Here is a 26,787-nt window from a genome sequence, read left to right on the forward strand (position 1 = left end):
TGTTGCAACAGCTTTGGACGCGTCTAAAATGACAGTACCCTACAAGTCATTGGTGTTTGGTGATGAGTTTTTGGCTCAAGGTCCTCATTTAAAGTCACACCAGAGGTATCACCAAAATATCATTATATGCTTAAACATTAAGATTTGCACTCATAGAAATTACTAAAGTAGTCAAACATGTTCATTAGAAGGGGATGACCCAATACTTTTGGCAATATAGTGTGTGTGTGTGTATATATATATATATATATATATATATATATATATATATATATATATATATATATATATATATATATGTAAACATTTTGGTGTTTATGTAAATAAATTACAGCGAGGGAGAGAGAAATGTATAAACACTTACAAACTTTATAAAATAAATACATACACATAAAAAATAAAAATAAAACTATGATACAATGGGACACAGATTACAGTTTATCTGACATGCCTAATAGGTCTCACAAAAACAAAAAAGACATAGGTAATAGGACGTAGAGTAGTTGCAAACGCAGCGGAGACCAGCACATGGCTTCACTAGCTGTCAGCCCAGAAGCAGCAGCACTAAGTGAAATGAAATAAACCATCGAATACACATTCACTTTATTATACTTAACCAAGCATGTCAAGCCAACCCTAGTTGAGCACTTACGATGACTGATGAGTCTGCCCTGTTGCTCAGGGCGAACCCACCCGGTGATGTCAGTGTCATGCTCCGCGTCAACACTGAAATAAAGCCGATCCCATCCATGCATCGAGGGTAGCAGCTCGTTTCAGTGTTAGTTTGTCCAGTTTAGCTTCAACAGTCGGGTGCACCTGACACGGAGAGCTCGCGCTGTCAACTGCACCGACCGTTGGCTCGAGTAAACAGGACACACAAAAACAACGAAAGAAGTCGATACTCGAGTTTTCAAAATAACTTCCTTTGACACTCCCGTCAGAGACCAAACATTTAAGATTTTTAGTTATGTTTATGTATAAACAACGAGGTAAATGTTCTGCTTGCGGTCTCAGAAGAGAAATAAGTTGTTATTACTCACACGGGCAGTTTATTGTGTTTGGGAAGTCCAGCCAAGATGCCTTGGGGTTCTTGGGCAGTCACTCTTGAGAAAAAGTTGCCTCCGCTTTGCTATTAAAAGGCAAAAATGAAGAATTTTAAGTAAAATATTCCAGGCTTGGAGTAGGTCTTCGCGTCCAACAGTTTTTCTTTTCAGGCAAAACGTGTCGTACAATCTGTGTTCAACGAGGCAGGCGGGCGGAAGTAATCTTTAACCTGATTGGACAGTTAACTAAAGTAGGGCGGGATCAAAGTGTAATCCTAAAATACCATTGGCGGTTACTTAATCAATCATATGCCACACCTGCCCTTATTCTACGAAATTAAGCTTTATTATAAGAGGTCTACCTGGAGACTGTGCATAGATAAATAAATCATAATAACACTTTTCATTGTTGTTGCGAATAAAATGTTCTTTTCTAAGGGGTAAAGTTTCCAGGATTGAATGAATCGTTCCTCTCTAGAGTTCAGACAACACCTGTCTTTCCTGTTCTAGAAGCACATGACCGCCAGGTTTGCTTTTTCCTATTTGAATATCTTGTCTATTTATCTCAAGTAACTTGATTTGATCCGTCTCGACACGCTAGTCCTTGTTGTCTCACTCAATGGTTTTCTTCAGTGAGAACATTTATATGGCAGACTGGTTTGACGAGTTTGAATAAGACAATGCCTCATGGTTGCAACAAGGTTCAGTTTCTACAAAACAAAATGAAAATGTTCAGTTGATCTGTTCAGAACAAAGAACTATAGACATTTTATAGGCAGTAAGTAAGAAAGAAAGGAAGAAGCAATTGTTTGCCACTTGAAAAAAGGTAGTGAGCCAGAGCTGCTCTTCATTCTTACCTGTGTACAGAGCCCAACTCTCAAACATAAATAATATACAATGTCGATTTAACACTTGAGTAATTAGGAAACAACGCAACACCATTCCATCAAGAATTATTACTACAGTACCCCCTCGTGGTCGACATACGAGATTGGATTACTAAAAAAGAACTACACAATATTTTTAAGTAAAGTTTGGTAAGTGGTCATTTCTACTTGTCCTTCATAATATAATTTAGGTTAAACCATGAAATTCTATTGAAATCAAATTAAATAATAATAACAGCACATTTGCTTGCAATTTACAAAGCCAATAATCACTGGCCTTGGTTACCTAAGCACAAGAAGCAAAGGCTTACAGTGCTTATACAGGTATACAGTGCATGACTGATTATTTGAACCAAAAAAATGTATTAGTGTAAAACAAAAATGAAAACATGAAAAAACATTTACGCAACCTTTAGGCCATCCAAGATTTTTTTTCTTCATCAAAAGAGCTTTTGTGTAATTTAGCATTGCATTCCTTGTTCACCAATGGATCCACTGCAATTAAATGGGTGCCATCAGATTGAGAGTCTATACAGCTGATAAAAGCATCACAGTAATCCACAAGACTCCAGTCCATCAATGTCTTGTGAAGTGAAAATCTGTGTTTGTAATAAGCAAATCCATTTTTAAGACCGTTTATTTTTGCTTCAAACTGTTTCTTCCGGCTACAATATGTGTCCTCTATTCATAATATTGCTTTCTTTGGTGAATAAAAGTCTTATCTGAATCATCAGAAGTATGCACTGATCAAGCACCATTTACAAGCAAAAATAGTCCATTTCTAAACAAATATGTCAGATGATTTTAATGAAATATGACAACAGGGGATATTATTATTATATTTTATTATTATAAGCTTGTATTTTGGACAGAAGCTATGGTTTAAAGATAAAACGTTAATGACGGATTTGTTTCTTACCATCATGCAGCTTTTCACTTCACAAGATATTAAGTGATGGACTGGAGTCAGATGGATTACTTGTGGATTATTATGATGCTTTTATCAGCTGTTTGACTTTGAACTCTCATTCTGATGGCACCCATTCACTACAGTGTATCTGCATTGGTGAACAAGTGATGTAATGCTAAATTTCTCAAAATCTGTTCTGATAAAGAAACAAACTTATTTACATCTTGGATGGTCTGAGGGCAAGTACATTTTCAGCTATTTTTTTTTTTACACTATTTTGGTCCAAATAAAACATATATGAGTGATTCTCAGCATAGCAAAAACCTCTGAAGAATAAATCATACTAAACTGCTCCAAACGGCAGGGGTTCATTTTCACCCTGGCATCTGATTTAGTCCCATAAAATGTTGAATATTAAATCAAAGATCAGTTTGTACAACAAATAAGTGGAAAGTTAAATAAATAACTGAAATGACAATTATTAAATTTAATTCAATAGCAAGGTACCTAATGTGTTCATTTAAATGCACCTCTGGTCAATCACTTAAATACACACTTAAATACATATATATATATATATATATATATATATTTGATTATACTGATATTATCATGAGAACAAAACAACTGAGCTGAGCTGAATAATGACGCTGTTGTCTTCTGTAGAGCTTCCTATAGTCATTTCATAATTGAACATCTTTGCAACATGGACAAATTGAACTGAGCTAAATCAACATTGACCTATTGAGCTGAATAATTACGTTATTGTCTTCTGTCGAGCTGCTTTATAGTTGAATTGAATTCATTTAGGAATTGATGAACTTTGCAACACTTTCATTGAACTAAAGATGAACAATGATACTATTGTCCTCTCTAGATCTGCTTTATCTGCTGAATGTTTCAGCTAAATTAAAACAATCAAGATTGAACTAAACTGAGCTGAATGATGAAAATTATATTCTGTAGAGTTCTGTAAATTGTAGTTATTTCATATTTAAAAATTTTTGCTTGAATAAAAAATTAAATCTTAGTTTCATGACGGAATACCTGGTCGTGTGCTTAAAGCCTGTGCGGAGCAGCTAGCTGAGGTCTTCACGGACATTTTCAATCTGTCCCTGGCCCAAACAACTGTCCCCACTATCTTCAAAACCTCCACCATCGTACCAGTACCGAAACACTCCACTGCCTCGGTCCCTAACGACTTCCGTCCTGTTGCACTCACCCCCATCATTGCCAAGTGTTTTGAGAAACTGGTTGCATCCCACTTAAAATCCTGTCTCCCTGCTACACTAGACCCATTCCAATTTGCCTATCGCCACAATAGGTCAACAGAGGACACCATCTCAACAGCACTTCACTCTGCCCTCACCCACCTGGACAGTCAAAACACACATGTGAGAATGCTGTTCATAGATTTCAGTTCTGCCTTTAATACTGTAATCCCCTCCAAGCTGATCTCCAAGCTCAGCCAGCTTGGAATCAGCACATCCATCTGCAATTGGATTCTAGATTTTCTGACTAACAGACCTCAGTCCGTTAAGTTAGATAACCTCTCCTCCTCCATCATCACCCTGAACACCGGCGTGCCACAGGGCTGCGTACTGAGCCCTCTCCTGTACTCCCTCTTCACCCATGACTGTGTTCCTGTTTATGGCTCCAACACCATAATCAAATTTGCAGATGACACCACGGTGGTAGGTCTGATCAAGGATGACGATGAATCAGCCTACAGGGATGAGGTGCAGCACCTGGCTGTGTGGTGTGCCACCAACAATCTAGAACTACAGAACAATCTAGAACACCCAGAAGACAAAGGAGATCATTGTGGACTTCAGGCGGACTAGGAGTCATGCACACACACCCATCTACATCAACGGAGCTGTAGTTGAGCGTGTGTCGAGTTTCAAGTTCCTTGGCATCCACATCTCTGATGACCTCACCTGGTCCCATAACACCTCCACTCTGGTCAAAAAGGCACAGCAGCGCCTTTACTTCTTAAGGAGCCTTAAGAAAGTTCACCTGAATCCCAGGATCCTTGTGGAATTCTACCGCTGTACCATTGAGAGCATACTCACGAACTGCATCTCAGTATGGTACAGCAATTGCTCCGCATCTGACCGCAAAGCACTCCAGCGGGTGGTGAAAACTGCTCAACGGATCACCGGCACCCAGTTAACTTCCATTGAGAACATTTATCATAAGCGCTGTCTGGGCAGGGCAAGAAACATCATCAAGGATGCCTCTCACCCTAACCATGGACTTTTCACCCTCCTTCCATCCGGCAGGCGTTACAGGTGCCTACGCTCTCGCACTAGTAGGCTCAGGAAGCTTCTTCCCCGAAGCTGTGACACTTCTGAACGCCACACCACTAATCTAACCTGCACCTCCTTATTACTGCACTGGTCACAGTACTTTACACACATGCATTTGCACTACTCATATTTTGCACAGACTGCACATTGTTAAAGTTATTACAATATAAACTGTTTAAAGTTGTTACTGTACAAAGCACAGTAAACTATTTCTATAAAATATTGCACTACTGTTATTTTGCATAAAATACATTGTTCTATCAATACTTGCACACACTCATCCAGCTGTATTTATTTATTTATTACCACTGTTCTCACGTCTCTGCTGTTCATAATGTGTATATATAATCCCACATTGCTCTGTTCATAATGTACATACAATCCCTACATTGCATTCCTATTTATATTCTGTATATACTCTGCTCAATACTGTATATAGCAATTCCACTGTACATTCTGTAAATCATATCTTCATTTACTCTGCACTTATATGTATATAAAACACTATATTCTTGCACTTCTGGTTAGATGCTAACTGCATTTCATTAGCTCTGTACTTGTACTCTGCATAATGACAATAAAGTTTAATCTAATCTAATCTAATGTTTACCTCTGTGATGCTGCTTTTTGAAACAATCTGTGTTGTATATAAAGTGCTATGTAAATATATGCGACTTGACAGGCTTTGAAATCTGGAAAAACTCAGATTTTAATGCAACTGAAAATATGTATGTCCTGCATACAGACTGCTGTCCATCACACTCGCCATCACATTTGGCAGAGCTGGCACAAATTTGCATAGAAAACCAGACAAAAATCCAGTCTAAATGTGGAGAGACATAAACAACCCCCAAAAATTCCTCACAGCTGTAATTGCTGCTGGCAGTGTTGCTGTGTGTAAAACTAGTTCATGCTTTGTTACATGAACAAAACATGGGATTCGTGCCATTTTAACAAACATTTTTCAGTAGGCCTATGTAGCCTATCAGCCGAAGTGAAGGCTCTGTTTTTCTGAAGGTTCTACTGAATAATGTTCTGTTTACTTGGCCATTCAAAAAGTGCGCGCAGAAGTATCTTTTCCCAGAATTCCCCAGACTCACTTGTTTCAGTGAGTCATACTGCATCAGGTCCTTTCATCTCAGTAACATGCACATGCACTGGCTCCACGTGTCCAGTAGATGTCAGTAGAAGATTGGGTTTCAATTCCAGCCACTGAAACGCAATATTTCTCAACAGCTGGAGTAAAGCGCGATGTGAGAATCGTAAATCAGACTTTTCAGTGAGTACGTCAAGCACAATGTATTTTTACTCAAAAAAGAAAAAAAAACTGCCAACATTCACAAAGATTCCTACTTCAGACCGATTCAAACCAGTGGCCGGAATGACCCGACAGTAGCCGAGTCGAGCCGAAGCGAGCACGGAGTAACCCGGATTGAGGTGTGTGAGGAAGGCTGAGCTTCGCTGCTCTGTAGATAGGGGCAGAGTTTTGGTGTATGTGAGAGTGGGAGATGGACAGAGGGCGCTCTACTGACTAGCAGAGGCGAAGAGCGACTCCAATAACCAGAACTATTGAAATAATATACGCGATCGGGTCGTCGATAGCCCACTCCAAATACAAAATAAGTCGCCCATCTTTCACATCTACTTCACACACACTAACACGGCATTGATGGTAATGTATGCAAGGAAACAACCGAGACTCGGCGATGGGTAAAGAGCTCTATTTTATACTCCGATTTTCCTTCTCCGCTTTGACAATCCGCCATTTTTAGCCAAACCAAAATAAGTACAAACTTAAGGAAGCCGATTCAGCTGTTGCAATTTCTACCACTATCCGTGTATATGGTTTTTAACTGTTCCTCTGTCTCTTTTTCTTGTTTTATTTTGTAGGTGCACCGACCGAAGGGATTCTCAGCCCTATCAGGTAGATCTGAAACAAATAAGATTAAAATGGGGTAAATCTAGTGCAGGCTTTTGAAGCAAGTTAGGCCTCTGTGCGTAAAACACAGCGAAAAGTGCCTCATTATCACCAGGTTCGGCATAAAATGATACACAAATTTATATTACACTGTAAACATAAATTTGTGCTGTCATAAGTCGCCCACCCGTCGAATTTATCATGTTTTAAATGCGCTCAGTGCGCTAGCGACTTTAACAGGCTAACGTTAGCTCGCTAGCGGCTACATCACAGGCCTGTGTGCCACAGCGATTTACATCGAAATTACCAACATAATAACGTTTATAATCATCAATTTAAGGTTTAAATTATGCTACTTTAAAGAAACTGTTGTATACGTAAATACGAATTCAGTGGTACGAGGTTGTTTATAAACAGTCGTCTTGATAGTTGCCATAGGGTGCAACCAAATCCCAATAAAACGATTCTAATTAAAATCTAGAACATCAAGAGATGCTAAATTATATGTAGGACTGTAAGAGGAATGCTTCTAGGCTTTCCTGTGCTCGGTTTAGTCTTGAAGGTTTACTTATGACAAACATTATTGTGCTATGAAATATTGTCGTGTTTTGGAACATGTTAGATGATTGCCAGCTGGTATAGCATCTTAGACAGCAATAAATTACCTGATTAGGTAGTTAATGACCATTGTAGACCAGCTTTAAACCAGCTCCCATGTGCACTGCATGTGAGAGAAAATAATTTTGCAGCAGAGTTCAATCCAGGAATATCATGTTTTGACAGACTCTTAAATACTCATCCAAGAGTCACCCTGATCACCGACATGAGAAGATGCGTGACAGTAACGACGCCACTCCACCGTGCAAGATGCTGCGGCGGTCAGACAGTCCAGAAAACAAACACATGGACAGCACCGGCCATGGCAGAGCAAAAGCCATCCATCCACACCGGGGGAGAGACAGAGAAGGAGGTAAGAGGGGGGAGACCTGGAGTCGTATTTATCATTTGATAAGAGGCACAGATCTGAGGCCGATACTGATGCCTAGATCGATAACACAAATAAGTTCTGTATGAAGTGATCAGATTGCTGTCTTTTGGGTAAAAAGACATTAGATGAAATCACACTTCCGGTAGTGGCAATAGCTTCAACCTTTTACAAGCACCCTGTAATCTTATCATACCTTATGAATTATGCCATTTCAGAAAGAAAAATGTAATGCTTGGTCTGTGAGCAGAGTATGCTTTTTTTTTTTTTTTTATCTCTCTTCATGTTCAGGTTCTATACATATTTTTTTTTTCTTTTATCAGATCAGGTACAAGCATGAGTTTTTTTTTGTTGTCTTTTCATTTTTTTTTTTCTGAACGTTTTTGCTTTCTACATCTGAAGACTGTTTTATCGTTCAGAAAAGATGAACAGGCTTAAAAGACCACAAACTTGTTTTTTCACAATGTTTTTTTTCTTCTTCGCAGAGCACAAAAGATAGTATTTTGAAATATTTTGCTGGGAACCAAATATTTTTGGTGAACATTGATGTTTTGGTTCTTTATCCTTGTAAAACTCTTAGTCTTTGGGCACGTTATAGGCCATGCTTGTAAGATTGATTTTGCAGTAAGATTAGCTGTAAATAGAAAATATGGTTATAAGATTTACCCACACTACCACATATTTTTACAAAATCTTGAGATGTTGACATAAACAAACTAATGTATGAGAATTGCCAGAAGAAGTCTAAGTCGTATTTTACAAGGTTTCAGTAAAAATTAAGGTTTAACTCTGTGCCACCAAATTTAACCAAAGGTTTCCTTAAAACACTCTCTGCCATTGTCTGGATGAAGCGAGAGCCCTGTTCCAAGCTTATGATTTTGGTTGATCTAATGTTGTAATGTTAGGCTAGCTAATGTAGTTTAGTTGAGTTTCACTGCCATTTAAATATTTTTTTTAAGCAATATTTCATGTAATATTTTTTTATTTAATTTTTGCATACATTTCTTCTGATGCTTCTACAGTAAATATTGTTGACTTGTTAATATCGAAAATCACTGATTGAGTTAAGGCAAAATCAGTCAAAGTAAAATAACTATATTAGCATCCAGCAACAAACAATAACATTGTTTATTATAAGTGAGCACTGCAGTTATGTTGTCTGCTGCTTTAAATATTTGAGCTTGTCAAAGTCAATGGACTGCGTTTGGCTGTATTCATTGTTTATCAGTTAACAAATCATTTTGAAATTTATTGCAACAATATTTTTCGTGTGTTGTTATTTTTATTTTGTCACTAGCCAGGTTTCCATCCAAAGTTGCAAATTTAACTTAGGCGCCAAATTGAAATATTGCATAAAACATTTGCGAATAAGCACCGTTTCCATCCAATGAGTCAAAGAGAACAAAATCGTCACTTCCTGGTAATCTGCCACTATATATCACTAAGAAAAGTAGGGAAAGCCACTGAATATAATCATTTTCTCATAATAAATTACTTGCGCCTCAGAGTGAGCAGACTAAACAAAATAAATTGCGGTCATTGCTTTCGGTGATGGATGCCTGCTCTTTGGGAACGCAGTCGTGTAACAGTTCTGGGAGGCAATTATACAGAAATAGTTTAATAGACTTCTGCTCGTGCATTTCAAAATGACCATAACAACATTTCAAATGCTGTGGGAAAAAGATCGGTTCGCTGGTTAGTCAGGTTTTGCCGTCCCATCGTGCAAAGTCAGATGACTTTATGCGCATGGATGAATTTACTCTGCAAATGCGTTTCCATCTCCCATTATTCGCATTAACCATTTTTTGCATAAGTCAAAAACCACAGTGAGTGTAGAAGCTTTTTTGCAAATTAAGGGATTTTTATTCCCTTAATTCCCGTTTCCATCACTTGTTTCTGATGTGATACTTCAAAATGCGCATAAAAACAGGGTGATGGAAACATCTGTTGTGTCATTAACATTCTTTATAGTTATCGTTCCTTGTGTGAACCAGCTTTTAGTCTTGCCTGATATTGTCACTTCAGATAAAACATGGTCATTACTTTTCAGTCAATCTGTTAGTTTTTATCTACTTTCATCACAAGACGTCTTGACCGGATACTGCTGCTACATATAAAGGCAGTTGAATCTAATCACTACATGCTGATTTGCTACTCATCTAGATATCGAGTAGATAATGAGATTGCTGCCATCATCTAAATGTATCATCTAACTGAACAGTGACAGCAGCATGCATTGAATTGAATCAGACAGTTGTGGAAGCTGTACACTGCTTCAGATTTGCCTAAACTAGGGATTCTAGCCTATTTAAAATTTAGATGTTGTACAAGGGAAGTTGCATTAGTTAGGAGAATGTTATTCTCTGTTGTGAAGTCTCTGTTGTGGACTTTTCAGAAGTGATGAATCTACTTCATTTGATGCCTGGCTCTTTGCCATTATAGAATGTTTTCATTATTTTTTTAGTACTACATCTTATGAATCTTGGTGGTGTAAAAGATTTGTGTCCATCATTCATATTTACCAGATCTGTTATATAGGTCAAGTCTTGCATCTTGTTAAAGAGCTGCTTGAAGCGGTTAAAAAGGATAACTCTTATATAGAAGGCTGACAACATAATTAATTAGTTAGATGTTAGATATGCATTTGCGATAAGCATAAATGCTAAAAGCAGCTGAGCCATGTCTCCAACTTGAATATATTGTTCTTTTGATTCAGTTCAGTTTTGCCCTTGATTCAATTGCATAGATTTATTTGGATGTTTCAGGTACATGTACATTTTCTTAAGGAAAATCTCTCATCTAGTGCTATAAATTACACAATAATATTAAGTTAAAATCGACAATAGAGCCCAGATTATAACTTGTAATTGCTATGTAATTTTACGTGCAACAGTCAACACTAAAATAACTCAAACATCGTATACAAACATTTACATTGCACTTACAGTTTTTGTATTACCTTTCTAATGATATAATTGTTTCCTCTCCAATTTATACAGTGGCTGTCAAAGTTTTGTTGACAGATTTAATCAAACATACATTTAGTATTAATCATTTCTGAGGCCTCACCAACGGGCAATAATCTAATGAATATAAAATATAGTGTATATATATATTTAATGTTTGTCTGTAGCATTATTTTTCTAGCTAATGAGGTATGGACATTGAATTACTTTACTGATGTAAATGTAGCATTGTGACTTGTTCACAGGTTTTGTTGATGTCTTCATGTGGTTGAAACACAGTGACATGAGAAATGATGCATTTCAGTGAGTTCTCTATCTATACGTATACCTTTTCCCGTTGCATTAAAGAAAGTCAAACTAATTGTTGAAATTTGTGTGAATTAGGTGATAAAATTGGCAAAATTTGAAAGCAGAGTCTGTTTCTTATTAAGAGTAACAAATCACAGAGCTTTTCCAATTATTGAATGGGAGGTGCTTGACAAATATTGTTTAGTGTTTTATTCACACAACAGCTGAAAATGGCATAAAGGTGTAATCTTGAGATCTACAAATTGATATTGGATAGATTAAAATCCAGCCCAGTGGATGGAATTGAGTTTTAGGTGAATATGATTTGATGTAAGTTAAGCAGTATGAATAACCTACAAAAAATGCATCATTACATTCTGATGAATTTGATCAAAACCGGAGAGAAGCAAGATGATGAATATTCTTAATATTTGAATATTCTTTTTGTCACGTATACCTAAAGCAATCGCAAAACAAGGTTTTCTGGTTCCTCCATTAAGGCTAATGTAAACAGTAGCTAGTTCAGACTTGTTCTACCTGCGCACACACACACACAAAAACAGACTCTCTGATCCAGAAACATAAACAAAAATATGGATGCCTCACTACAATTTTTTTGTCCAATCAAATACTCTGTCCCACTTTATATTAGGTGGCCTTAACTACTATGTACTTACATTTAAATTAATCATTTGGTACAATGCACTTATTGTGTACATGTTTTTACATTGTACTTATATTTTTAAAAATACCTATATGTAATTACATCTGTAATTAATTTCTGTAATTACATTTATAATTACACTGTTGACCCATCCCTTACACCTTAACCCACCCTTAAACCTATCCATACCACCAAACCCGTCCCTAACCTTACCTGTATCCCACCTCAATAGCAGCAATAGTGTTTTGCAATACAGTATGAGCACAATACGTACATTGTACTTATTTTTTGATGTAAGTACATAGTAGTTAAGGCCACCTAATATAAAGTGTGATCAAATACTCTTTATAAAGAGACTGTCCCCTCTCCTAAATAACACCTGCAGCTGATGAGCATGTAGCAAATCTTTCATATATTAAGAAAAATGGTGAGGAAAGAGCACACTGATATTCCCTGAATGGACAAATCCCCCAAAATTGAAGTTTTGATTTCATTGAATCTTTAAATGTATATTGAGACGTAGTACGTCAGTTGACTATTTTCCACATTCACAGTGACTTTATGGTCTTGTTCCTGGAACACATCAGACACATCTCTGAGGCAGTGAGGACTGTTAAGGGCTGTCTGTATGTAGTCTGAGAGCACAGCTAAAATGCGTCGGTGAGGGTTTGTGGTTTGGCAGGGGTGATTGCAGGTCACTTAGGGCTTGCTGTGTGAATTTCTTGACCTTTCTTGTACATTGAAACACTATGGGCCTGTTTACACCTGGGTCTCTGATTGGAGAGTTATCCTATCGTGAAAAGACCAGGTGTAAATAGGACTGGGTGATAAATCGATAACGATAATTATCACTATATAATTTTCCTCAATAAAACAATGAGAAGTTCGATAAATGTTCTAAATAATTTTTATGCGCCAAAAGCGGTGCTAAAGGCACCATACGGAAGGTTTATCTGTGCGGATGTGTAAACTCGCTGACGAGACTCTCACGTGAGCAGTAAACAGCACTGAGATCCAATGTGAAGCGCTTGAATTCGGCGATGAACACAAATGACTCGGTGATTTAAAATAGCTTAAAGCCAGATGAAACCGCATTGACAAACAGGAGAAACACTGTGCACAACTGAATATAGTCAGAAGGCTTTTCAATCTATAAATTGCCATTTACCATGGATTTACTATAGCAACTGCACCATGGTATTGTCATAAATGAGGGATATTTATATTGAATTTTATGTTAGGAGTAATGGAATACAATTATAGTATTTTTCTGTGATTTTAACCTGTTAGCCTGCACCAGAGCGACCTCGCACTGAACGCTCTTTGTTTGCATGTGTCATTGTTTTCTAATAGAATAAATGAAACGGGACAAAGTTAATCTTGTCAAACTCTATATCATTCTGAGGGTCTAAGCCTCAAGCATCGACGACAGATCGCTGTTTTTCGATGGAAAGCTTATAAGGAATGAGTGGCACAAATTTGCTACATTTGTGTAAGCAGTACACATCCAAACACGCAGAGTAAAAAAGCCGTACGTACCTTTATCATTGTAATAACGAGCCACAAACGCGTCCACTGCTGAAATCCCAGTTTAGTTAGAGAGGTAAGGGTCCACAGAAAAACATCCCAGCGAGCACTTTTAGTCCAGCGAAACAATAACGTTGTAATAAGGATGAATATTCCTTTGTTTACGTTTCATTTCTTCAGAGAGTTATTGTTCGCGTCCGTTATGGAATAAATTACGCTCAAAAACAGCGTCTTGGTGGTAAAAAAACAAAACGATTTTGTAGAATACGGTCTTACAAACATAATGAGACCGTCTACGGAAAAAAAAGTCTCAGAAAAGCGGAATATAGATTATTTGAATTTGGCGCTCCCTCCTGCCGGCAGTGACGCTTCTGTGACGCACGCTGTCATCTGAGCGGGGCATAACTTAGCGATCTGCTTTATCCATAAAAAACTGTTTTTTTTTTCTTCTACATTTTTTATATGTGTGTGTGTGTATTGTGTGGGGAATGTGGCCGTGTCTGCATGATTATAATCTGTATGGACGCACATCAGCGTGTTTATTAGCGACTCTATGACGGCTATCATTGTGATTCATTGATCAGCTATTATTGATTATATGGCCCATCTGTTTGATTATAATCTGAATGGAAGCACATCAGCGTGTGTTTACTGACTCTATGACCATGTCTGGCAATATCACTTCACGTCTGGCAGTGATATTTATCATTGTAATAACGAATAACGAAGAATACTTCAGTATACATACTATATACAAAGCATTTTTTTCTATTTTTTTTCCTTTTTTATTACTCAAATAATTATTTTTGTATTTTTTAGTGCTCAAATAAATCTGTCTATTATTTTATAATTGAAAAACTATGCAGGAACATGTATAATGACTAAAATAGCTTGTATAATTCTGCAATCCATTTGGTGGTTATTTTTCCTCAAACAGGGGGGTGGGGGGACTATAAATAGTTTCAGAAAAAATATTGCAGGAATCTCATTTTTCATGGTATCTTCTTCAAATTTGAAATATGAACTGATGAGACACATGGCTTTCGATCCATTACTTTTCTGGATTGCTCCAGGACTTATTTCATGTATTTGTATATGAAATAAAAAAACATTCAGTGTGGAAAAATATTTTTCAAGGCACGTCAGTGTCTATAACTTTTTATCTTTTTGAGCATTATCAACTCTGGATGATAGATAGTAAAGCCCAGAGTCTCTTCTTTCCAAAGATACCTAATTTGTTTGTGTAAGCACACTTTGTCACAAACTGTTACCATTTTAATTCAGGTAGGTTATTTTCACCTGCGAGGCCCTAAATGGGGTTGAAGGTTAAAGTGTTAAGCTATAGCAAATGTGCATTTATACTGAATGTTATTAGACTACTGTTATTCATACAAACACCTAAAAACTATGTAGTTATATTTTTACCATGGTATTGAGGTGTGCTATATGTGTGGTTTTAACTGTTTATCATCATGATTTAGATGTATGCTACTATGGGAGACCAATGGTTAATAAAAAAAAAACTTGGTCAGAATTAATTTTCACCATATAAAAATGAGGTTGCTACAATTTCTACAGATGTTATTGATTTTGATAATGAACAAAAATTTACAACTGTATCCTAACTCAAGCTACTACTACTATCAAATGTGCATTTCTAAGAGACAAAATTATTATTATTAATATTATCAGGCAACACAAAACGATGAACGACGTTTGAAACCATATCACTCATTAGAACATTCAGAACACAAACTAAGAAATACATTTTTCTGTTAAGATATTTATTTTATTAAAGGGGTCATCGGATGCAAAATTCCTTACATGTTGTTTGAACAAATGTTTGTTAGAAGTGTGTACACGCATCCATCCTATAATGAGTGTGTACGCATCCATCCTATAATGAGTGTGTACACATCCATCCTATATAAAGTTTTTTTTTTTTTTAATTCCCTTTCTCAAATCAGGCTGTTCTGAGGTTCCTGTAAGAATGACGTAGTTCTCCATAGGCCACTCTCGCGATAGTTGATTGACAAGGCCGTCGTACCTTAGACCCGTCCTGAGTGAGCTGAGAGCTGTCCACCATTGTGCCGATCCCAATCTGCCTAAATGCGTCTGTTCGTGCGAATCATTCGTGATCCAGCTTCATCTACAGAAGAAGGGAGTATTAGGGTTGTTTACGAATCTTTGCAAATCAGCCCTTTTCTAATAATGTGCTAGTTAGCCCGTTTCACGGCTGAAGTTCACAGTCTGCTCGTCACTACAAAGAATCGAGGGGTGGGACGAGCAGAGCTCATTAGCATTTAAAGCAACATGGACTAGAATGGCTTGCTAAAAACAGCTGATTTTGACATGATAAAATAGGTGTTTTTTACACTACCGTTGAGAAATTTTAACCAAAGTATGTTATAAACTTTACATTAATACCCTAAAGAATCATATCAACTTGTGGAAATTGGGCATTCGATGACCCCTTTAAAGGTGCCATAGAATGCATTGATACAGTATTTTAAATTGTTCTCTGATATCTACACAGAAGGTATGTGGCTTAAGTAAGGGCAAAAAATCTCCAGAAACGATTTTACATGTCCATTTACAACCCTAGGATTTCTCCCTAGAATGAAACGGTCTGTTATTGGCTTATTTGGCAGGGTCATGAATAATAATGAGCTCTGTTCTGATTGGCTGTTTCACAGTACGGCTCATCAGCAAGAAGGAAGCACAGGGAGGAAAATGTATATTTAAATACTTTCTCTCGCAGTTATATCGTCGGGTAATTATACTGTATATAAAACGCGGGCATCAGGGAGCCGTTATTAATATGCGAGGCATTGAAACTGCTTTTGAACGATCCATCGATCGCGTTATAGTTTCACTTTCAAGAGACTCGATCACACAAACTATGTTTACATTATGGAGCAACAGTACTTACCACACATTTCACAAGATCAGATGCTTGTCAGTGGTGCTCAGGATCTGTAAGTCATTCGCCCTCATCCTCATCTCTCCTTACTGAGAGTGAAATCTTATGTACTGTAACAGGCTACCGCTAGCAAGGAGCTAACCATGTCCCTTTAGTGGCTCGCGTTATTTGCTTTCTGTGCCTTTCTGAATACAGACACCAACCCATCCCTGCACGGCCTGGAACATAACATTTATTGTGTTATTTTCGCTGTTGTCCGCGCTTGTTTATTTACAATACCTGCAGAGCTTCTGATGGTTCGGCCGGCTTAGAACAAGGACGGGTTTATGCAAATGTTGGGGGCGTAGTGATCCCGACTGTTGCGTCACAGTCGGTGTTATGTTCTGATTCGCCTGTTTTTCAGTGCTCTTTTTTTAATCACGAGATTTACATATGAAGGAGAAAACTATGGTGTTTGAGGCTCACTATTTCCATGTACAGAACTGTTATTATTTAAATATGCCAGGGTAAAGACAGAAGGAAATAAAGATTTGACATTAATAGTGACTGATATAAAAATAATTAAAAGTAAGACTAACTTATGTTTCCAGTGCTAATGCCGCTCTCTCCCCTGTTGAGGTCTTTGATTTTGAAATTAGCTGGTGATGAAAAAAATGTAGCGCATATCTGTTGATTTCATTGACGTGAACTGTTGAATTTGCATGTAGTGCAGAAATATAAGATCGGATTTATATCCATTTTGCGGAAACCAAGTGTAAATGGAGCCGTTTTACCAAATCCGATATCCGATTAGAGAAAAAGCATGAAGTGTAAACTGGTCCTGACTTTTCTACCTGAAGTGATTAAAGAAAAGGAAAAAAAAACATTATATGAAGTAGGGCTGTCAACTTTAGTCGTTTAGTCGACTAATCGGTCGATGCCGTCTTGGTCGACTGACATTCTCATTGGTCGACCAGTTGCATAATTTTTTTTTTTTTTTCACCAATAAAGAAATTTTCATTGATTTACTCCTTGATATTTATTCCATTATTAGCAGTTATATATTAGTGTATTCTAAATATAATTAGCCTATGTTTTATCCCCAACTTTAAATGCTTTAATTTAGGCTATTTTATAACGGCGCCACAGTTTAGCGGACCACGAACACTCGGGAACCGCACCTGTGGCTGGCTGCACTGCTGCTTCGCGCTCAGTAAGGAATATAGGATTGTGTTTTCTTATGTTTTTGTTTTATTTGTACACTTGACGCGTTTGAAAATAGCCTAAATAATGTAACAAAACGAAAATAAATCTATAGGCCTTCCTACTAATACAGCCTATTATTTAGGGTTGTTTTTAGGCTATTTGGGTTTTTTGTATGTTTGTTTTAAAACGCCTAGATCGGCTGGACAAAAGTTAACCCATAGCTTTGAAAGTAAAGAAGAATATACAGCCTGTATAAACGAGAGCTTTTGTTAGGATTTTTCATTATTTGGCAGTTTTAGCAGTTATATTTTTTGTAGCGTGTGGTGTGGTCAGGTGCGCGATTGTGACTGTCACTATAGACCTAGGACGGAGCTCCTCACTTTGCAGTTAAAAAAATCACTTAATTTTCAAAGAATTGTATTATTATTATTATAGTTTTATGTATTGATGTTACTTCGTTGTTGTTTTATAAATGCTCTATGAAAATTGTTTAATGTTCAATCAAAATGCAAAACATCGTGTCTTTTTTTTTTTTTTTTTATAGTCGACTGATCGTTGGTCGACTAAGCATTTCTTTGGTTGACTACAGCCTTAATATGAAGTTATTACTGTACTGTGTTAGATCAACGAAGACATATTATTCCTAGAGTAATCTGGTAGCCAATGGTCTATGGGTCTCCCCTAAATGCTGCAGTATCATTATAGTCAGATTCTCATCGAACTGGTTATCAGTTAAAACCTAGTATGTGTTTGTTTACCATGAGTAATATTTTGTGGGTAGTTCCTGATTTATGAGTGTGCCGCATATATCGTTAAGAGTTTGAGTCTGGTATATTATCAAATCATTTTGCTCCCGAGCTCTGCTGATTATTAGGTTTTTGTCAAAATGAGTATTTTCTCTGAACACTTGCAATTCATCTGAAAACACTGCTATTTCACTTCAGAACACTGTTTTACTTCAGAACGTGGTAAGACCTTTTAGTACGCACTCTTCTGGGTGCATTATAAAGAACTGACCTCGCTGGATATTTAAACTGTACTGTAACACTCATTTGATGATAAAATTCATTCAAGTGCTAAAGCTTTTTTTTTTTTCCCTCCATCGCTTCACAATGTGTCTGTCGCAGTACATTTGGCATCTCTTTTTTTTGGCATTGAAATCATGCTATATGAACACTTTCCAGATGAGTCTTTGATGGCTTGTATTGTCTGTGTAATCAAGTTGGTGCAGATCAAACTGAAATGACTTGATTTTGCAGAAAGTGGAAACTGCAGTGAATTATGGGGTCATTGTCTATGAAGCGTTATTGTTATGCAGGTCGCAGTGGAATGTTCTAGTACAGTTGTTTTGATCAACCAAATGTGGTAATAGCTCTTTTAGATATGTATAGATTGTCCTCCACTAATTTTAAGAAATAACCATTAATGGTTTGTTCACGTTCAATATTTTTCTTTTTTCAGGGACCAGTATATCTCCTCAAGAGAACTCCCATAACCACAGCTCTCTGCACAGCTCCAACTCTCATTCAAATCCCAACAAATCATCAGACACGGTAAGTCCTGTAGTCTCTTAACTTGTCTGCACTTTGAAATGAGGTAGTGATCAGCACACACAATAAGACCTCGTTCACATACAGCAGTAACCATTTGCCCCTTTAGCACAAACGGCCTGTTATTGAATGAATGTTTATTGAATAAATCAGACCATTTTATGATAACCTAATAGCTATTTATCTTGAATAACTGTCTTGCTGGAAGTAGCAATTAAGATGCTTTAATTTAGCACCAATGCAGTCAAAATAGAAAACATTTATCCTGGCAGATCTGTTAAACTATTTCAGACTTCTAATAAGTGGTATGTTATTTTATGGGCCATTATTTGGATCTTAAAATTATACCTGGCTGAAATTCGGCTTTGCTGTTAAATGTGTTGTCTGGTTGTGTGGCAACCCTCCTGTGTGCAGACCATCTGTCCTCTTGCTGTAGATAATATGAGCTCTTTTGGGAGATGCAAGGCACAGCTTACCTTTACCAGAATACAGAAAGGAGAGCTTTTGCTGCCTTCAGCATTACATCATTAATTTAAGAAATTGAATCTCTGACGTCATGGTTTGATTTCAGTAAAATTGTGTTTTTTTTTTTTTTTTAAATAATTACAGCATTGCAAATCAATTAAAACAGGGTTTTGCTCATCAGTAATGCCAAATTGGATTGAATTCCATTTATAAAATCTAAAAATAGACTGCCAAGCCATAGTCATATGAGTGGTCATTTTGTGAAGTATGTTGGAATGTATTTAGCTCATTTCGACAAACCTGATGAATGGAACTAATATATGTGCCATAAGCTGTCTTTATAAATCCAAGATAATTTTGGTGAGCCAGCATACAATTTAAATCTTTTAGTATTGAAATGGCACAGAAACTAAATTTTTATCACCGTCCTTGTGCCTCTGTTGGTCTAAATTGGCCTTTTATTCTGTATGTTACGGGGTCACTTTGGGTATGCTGTGTAAAATCTCTTCCACACTCTGAAGATGGTGAGATGCTCCACCTGCTTTATGAACTCATTCATCAAACCCTTTTCATCTGCTCAATTACCTTTCCCAAGATTTTATGTTTTGTATTAAACCTTATAATTACGTTGAAGGCGAGAACTAGCTGTCGGCAGGCATGCAGAGGTGAATTTCTTCATGGTTTGAAATATGTACTACTTAATTGTGGTGTCTTCAAGGACAGAGTTGAGTGTGCAGTGAAGTGAACATAGTTCTATGAGTCACATTTAAGAGATTGACTATCATTCAAAAGCTTGTGCTCGGTAAGATTTTTTAAGTGTTTTATGCTCAAAGTCTCTTATGCTCACCCATGCTGCATAATGTTTTCTCTGATAGCATGAATTTTCAGCAGCCATTACTCCAGTCTTCAGTGTCACATGATCCTTCAGAAATCATTAGGGATGCAACAATACCATTTTTTCTGATCCGATACCAGCGCAGTTTTTTTTTTTTTTTTTAAATCAGTGTAGAATTTCTATAAGTTACTTCTGTGTCACTCTTTTGTGTGGTAAACACAATCTATTAGACAACTTAATTTTAATGAAAAATAACATGAAAAAATATATAGGGGCTGTTTGCACCTGGTCACTTCATGCGTTTTGTAATATAAATCTGATCGCTCAAACCAATTCAGGAGGTGGCCTGGGCCGCATTCCAAACGAAACTGGACATGTGTAAACGCATCTGGTTGTTGAAACCACATATGTAAATTTTACTTGTCCCAAAATGTAAAAAATAAACGTGTGATCGTGTTATAGGCTATATGACATTATAGTCAGATATGACAGCGCTAATGCAACACGCATCGCCGCGGACGAGTAGCTGAGTATCTCTTCAGCAAGCAGACACGCAAACTGCCGCGAATGAAACCGAAAGTAAGAAGCAGACGATCAACACAATACTCTTCATTAAAAGTATAAGACAAACTTATCTTTCCAGTGCTGATGCCACGTGCTCTCCTATTGCGATCTTTGATCTTGAAATGAGCTGATAATTAATCAAATGCAGCACTTATATTTTTATTTCGTTGACGTGAACTTCGTTACATTTAAATATAGTGAATTGAAGATCGGATTTATATCCGTTTTGTTCTTTGTATTGCTGTAAAATACATGAATGAAAACAAGTAAATGTATTTATTTATAAATATAAACTACAAAATTAAAAGACATTTCTTTTTAAATGTATAGCACAATGAAGGCAGCGACATATGATAGAGGAGTCCCATCTATCATATCATAAATGTTGCTGCCTCCATTATTGTGCTATACGTTAGATTATTAATAGCCTTGATAGGACAGAACAAGAAACGCTATAAATAATCTTTCATTGCGCAAAAGCGTTATAATATGAAAAGCTCCAATAGAGAGTGGCACAAAGTGCTTTTGGCTTCCCGTGCGCAGAATGATGCGCTTGAAACAGCACGGAGTTACAGCACGCAGCTCTGCATAGAGAAGTTCAAAGCACAAAGGAAAGAGATATTGGTGCGTAGCTTATTAAATCTGTGCATAGTTTGATCCTTTTCGTTTAAGTTTTAACTCTCAGTTATTAAGCGCTCTTGGAGAGAGTTTCATCGTCTTGACTGTCTTAACCGAACGTGACACAGTTTGAATGCTGAACGGAGGATGAAAGACAGAAGCAGCGGAGAGAAGAATTTATGTGAACTTGAATTTAACGACTTATATATTCATCTGTACCTCACATTAAACTATGGAACGGCTTCAGAACACTTGGACTTTGACTTTATGGTGCTTTCTAATGTTTTTGTGCTTTCGTGGGGCTTAACAATAACACAATAATATACGCACAATATCGGATTTGGATCAGTCTCGTCTGACCGATACCCGATCCGGCAGAAATTCCAGTATCGGAGCCGATACCGATCCTGAGTATCGGATCGATGCATGCAAATTATTCCAATATGCTGATTTGATGCTCAAGTAATATGTCTAATTATCAGTGTTTAAATCAATTCATTGTTGTCAACAGTTCTTAATATTTTTGTGGAAACTGATTTTTTTTTTTGTGGCATTGTACTGACACTTCAAATCAATTTAATGCATCCTTGCTGAATAAACTATGCAGGTCTAGATTTTTTTTTTAAGCTAAAGTGCTATCTATCTATCTACAGGGTTTCCCATACATTGATTTTTGTGGTGGCCTGCCACAATATCCACATTGACCGCCACAAATATCCATCACCCCCTGCCATCAGCTCTCGCGTATCACACACGATCACGAATTTAGCACTATATTTAGCAACTTTCAGACCCTTTTAGGATCTTTTTTTTCCCCCATAAAAGGTACATAAAAATCTAGCGACTTTTTTGGGGTTAACCTTAGCTATCGTTCAGTTGGAAGATGTCGCCAGTACTGCTTTCCCGGCACAGAATCGGGTTTATGTGTTTGTAGCAATTGTAAATCAGGATTTAAAGGGATAATTCACCCAAAAATGAAAATGCCTTTAATTACTCACCCTCATGTCGTTCTAAACCTGTAAGACCATTCTGCTCTCCAGAATGGTTCTATAGGGTGATGCGGAGGAGACGAATTGTTGAATAAAGTTATTTTTGTTTTCTTTGCGCACAAAGTATTCTCGTAGCTTCATAAAATTACGGTTGAACCGCTGATGTTACATGGATTATTTTAACGATCTCCTTGCTATATTTCTGAGCCTTGATCGTGTTAAGATCCTTGCTGTCTATGAGAGGATCAGAGAGCTCTCGGAATGCATCAAAAATATCTTAATTTTTGTTCCGAAGATGAACAAAGGTCTTACAGGACATGAGGGTGAGTGAGTAATGACAGAATTTTCATTTTTGGGTGAACTATCCCTTTAAGGGCTATAGCAAGAGTGACTACTTGTTGACATGTAGTATTAATCGGTCGTGTTTAGTCACTATTTATACTTGTTATACTTTATCTGTCTGTCTGTCTATCGCTGTTAGTTTGGGCTGGGACTCTCTGTTTGTTCCAACTGATTTAACATTCTGTAACCACTGGACAGAACTGCCCATTAACATTCTAGTACAGGACCCTGATAAATGCGTTGCTAGCAAAAATTAAGTCAGACTACATGTCTTATTTTGAATGACTATTAAAGGGAAAAAGATTTTGTCTCTAGGGAGGAGTTAATCAACCATACTGTGACCCTTTGGCCGACGAAAGAAGCGTTCAAGAAAATTGTCATTTTTGCAATTCTGGATGGTGACGCTAGTGTCACAGAAATTGCACATTTCAGCTTTAATGATCGGTACTGTCTGGTGTGGTGGTGTGAGGCTTTGACAGTCAGACTGCTAGTAGGTGGAGGGTGGACTCCGATTAAAGAAGCATCCTGCAGGAGCGATGCGCAGAGATCCACCTCATCAAATATTACACACGCTTGCATCAGGATTCAGCTTTCTCTCGCTCTCTCTCTTGCATGCTCCATCTGTCTGTCTCTCTAATGTCCCCATTCCTTCTCCTTTCTTCCAAGTCTTATTCTACATTTTTAACTTCCTCATGCTGTTGCTCTGTGTGGCCTTTCCTTATGTCAGAATCAAAACAACAAACACCGGGATTGTCTTTTTTTTTTTTTTTTTTTTTTTTCAGGTCTTTACTTTTGTTGTTGCCCTACCCCTCTCCTTTTTATCTTCCTTCCTCTACCTCTTCCTCTCTCATGCCTTTAACCGCTCCTGTCTCTTTAAATGTCAGCGTTCACACCTGTTGTTTTTATTTTATTCAGCCATATGAGCCGGCAGATGATTGGTCTGAACACATCAGTTCTTCAGGGAAGAAGTACTACTACAACTGCAGGACGGAGGTGTCTCAGTGGGAGAAACCCAAAGAGTGGCTGGAGAGGTATTAAACGCACGCTTTCACCCCTGAGCTCAGACTCAGTACTTTATTATATGCTAATAATACACTAATCCATACACGTTGTTGGTGAAACATCAGGTGATTAGCGCAGGTGTAAAGTTTAATCTATTATGTTTCCGCAGAAGAAACATTCCCAGCAATAATAGGAAAATTCTTCCTGCAAAAATTGAGTATTTTGCAGTCTTAGGCCTGTTTCACACATCTTGCAACACTTTAGCCAAGTAGTAGTGCGATGGAAACTGCATCACGCTTTGAGCTTTCACACTGACTGAGCTTTCATCAAAGACCATCTTTCAAAGCTCCACATTTGCTGTGCTTGTTTGATGAACAGCACAAATTGACCAAAGCATTTGTGATTTAAAAAATTACTGTGAAGTAATCTTAACGATTATTAGAATTGTTAGTATTTTAAAATAAAAATATTAAACAACTGAGAAATTAATATTCTAGTATTTCACTGTAAAATAAGTTAACAAAAATGTAAAAAAATAAAAGATTTATTTTAGGGTACGACTGTAAAATCCATATACTATTTTTGTAATATCTTCATTTATTCATTTTCAAGACTTGTAAACAGGTTTTAGATTTTTTTTATCATTTGTTGATTTAAAACATTTTGCAATATAATTGCAGCTCTATTATTCCTTCTCGGTTTTTGCCATTAGATAGACTTAGATGCTGACATGGCTATAAAAATAAATAACTGCAACTACTACTACTCTTCATTTTGAAACCATCAAACTTTTATTTTGGAGGAAAACAAGCCCTTAAACCCTCAAATTTCTTTTGTTGACAACAGCTGGTTTATAAGTGCTTCTCGTTACAGTTTTGGAAGATCGTATTGCATTCCCATATGTACGTTAAGTGACCTCAAACTCACCGAACATGCAGAGATATAGCAGCATTTACTGTCAGCCAAGCTGCTCTGAGACACTGAAAACACAGGATCGTGAGCCAATCTCGCAGTGCAGTGCTACATTTTGAATGCATATGTACAGAAATCGCAGTCTTTGTGATTTGATAATCACACTGTCATATCACGATATAGTTAATGCATAATGAATGCTGGGACAATTTATTTGTGCACTTAAATTAAAATGTGCTCCAAATACCTAATTCCACTTATCAAGTGACTTGCGGAAAGTTGAGACAGCTAGTCTCATTATCAGGCTTTTTTCTGCTGGTCGTGTGTAAAGCTGATGTGGTTTTGTTGTCTTTTGAATGCCAGTACCATTTGTGAACTCCTTGCTGTTTCAGAGAGCAAAGGCAGAAGGAGGCAACCAAGATGGCTGCAGTGGTCAACAGTTTCCCTAAAGACAGGGACTACAGGCGTGAAGCCATGCAAGCTGCGCCCGCCAGCTTCTCCAGCACTAGTAAGTGTCAGTGTCTGAAAATCCACATCATGGTAGACCTTGGAAATACTGATCTGAATCAAAGGCAAGGATTGATTATTTACTGACTCTGTCTTAAAAAGGGGGCATGAAGTGCATTTTTAGGTCTTTATATTATGTTTCTGAAAATTGGCTTATGAAGTTAGAAAAGGAAATGTTCAACATCAAGGAACATAACAAGGGACAGTCTCACTTGACAGCAGTAGCACTATTTTTGACACACACAAAAAAATGTAAGGTGTGTGTGTGTAGAGGACAAATTGTGTGCTGTAACAATGATCTCTGCAAGCTGTAGATCCTTAGTTATAGTTTAGTTGACCTGTCTTTGCTAACCCAACACAGAGAATGTAGTTTCCATGCCTGAAAAAGTTTAAAAACTAGAAAGCTATCTATTTTTTTGGTAGACACAGAGTTACAAATATTGCAGTAGCAGATGATACTGGACATATTTGTGATCTATATTAGTGCTAGGAAAAGTTAATGTCTCTTGATTTGCAGTTGTAGAGTCATAACTGACATACTGTTTAATCGAGCCACACAGCCGTTTTTCACAGACCATCACAGATTGGATTTGTGTTTATAAAATGACAACATTTAGAACTTTTGCAATGTTTTTATGTCTCAAACTTCTGCTTATCCACACCACCCACATAAGCAGTGTCGGGGTCCGCTTATCCATGCTGGTAGGAGGCAGTAGCAAGTCTTTGCCTTATGCAGCATGATGTGTTAATGCTCTTTAACACTCCTGTGCTGCATGCTGATATTTTTCTTCGTTTATTTTCCAGTCATCACAGCAGTTTACTTCTATTTGAGTACAGTTTTCAATGCTTGGCTATATCAAGGCAGTTGAAGGTGCTAAGCAGCAGGTTTAAGGCACAGGGTTCCTTCTCACTGTCATGGAAAACCTCAGAATATCAGGGAGTTTTAAAATTATTTTTCCAGGCCTGGAAAAAATTTCAACTTTCTTGACTTGAGTCATGGAAATGTCTATATTGAATAGTACATTTTGTTGGTATGCTCTGTTCTAAAGTATCTCATCACGTAGATATGAATTTTTGTGTAGTATACATTGCTTCAATGACAATATGTATGGTTTTATGTGACTTGGTATTGAGGCTTTCTTTCCATTGAATGAGCCAACACAGACTGGTGGGAATGATTAGCGAATCGTTGAATGGATTTGAATGATTCTTAAAAGTCATGATCTAATAATTACAGATGACTGGAAAGCAATTCATTTGTTAAAAAATGTGGGAACCCTGAGGGCAGTCCATCATTTTGCTGGTCTTCTGTCTAGAATTGTAATCTTTCAATGTTTAATGCACACAGCATTGTGAATGGGGAGAAATGCTTGAAGAGGTTTTGTGAAAGGAGGT

At 37.2% G+C, this 26,787-nt stretch overlaps 2 protein-coding genes across 5 annotated transcripts in view; one reads left to right on the plus strand and one right to left on the minus strand.

The window, feature by feature from the left end:
* Positions 1–1,259, minus strand: part of LOC306852335 (MAGUK p55 subfamily member 7-like) — a 156,471-nt gene extending 155,212 nt beyond the window's left edge. Inside the window, exon 1 of one of the 2 annotated variants that reach the window (XM_079389071.1) lies at positions 1,041–1,259. The gene's annotated coding sequence lies outside the window, so the exon portion shown is untranslated. Of the gene's footprint in view, positions 1–652 lie in introns of both variants that reach the window. The other variant, XM_079389072.1, reaches the window with a different exon arrangement.
* A 5,346-nt stretch (positions 1,260–6,605) lies between these two features.
* LOC306852336 (WW domain-containing adapter protein with coiled-coil) overlaps positions 6,606–26,787 on the plus strand; it is a 29,526-nt gene continuing 9,344 nt past the window's right edge. The window contains exons 1-6 of one of the 3 annotated variants that reach the window (XM_079389075.1): positions 6,606–6,862; positions 7,043–7,076; positions 7,854–8,040; positions 19,070–19,161; positions 23,887–24,002; positions 25,278–25,393. In XM_079389075.1, the coding sequence (XP_079245201.1) occupies positions 6,822–6,862; positions 7,043–7,076; positions 7,854–8,040; positions 19,070–19,161; positions 23,887–24,002; positions 25,278–25,393 (586 nt within the window). In that variant the 5' untranslated portion in view covers positions 6,606–6,821. The remainder of the gene's footprint in view (positions 6,863–7,042; positions 7,077–7,853; positions 8,041–19,069; positions 19,162–23,886; positions 24,003–25,277; positions 25,394–26,787) is intronic. The other 2 variants (XM_079389074.1, XM_079389076.1) reach the window with 2 other exon arrangements.

This window comes from Barbus barbus (assembly GCF_936440315.1).
Source record: "Barbus barbus genome assembly, chromosome: 32".
Taxonomy (NCBI): domain Eukaryota; kingdom Metazoa; phylum Chordata; class Actinopteri; order Cypriniformes; family Cyprinidae; genus Barbus; species Barbus barbus.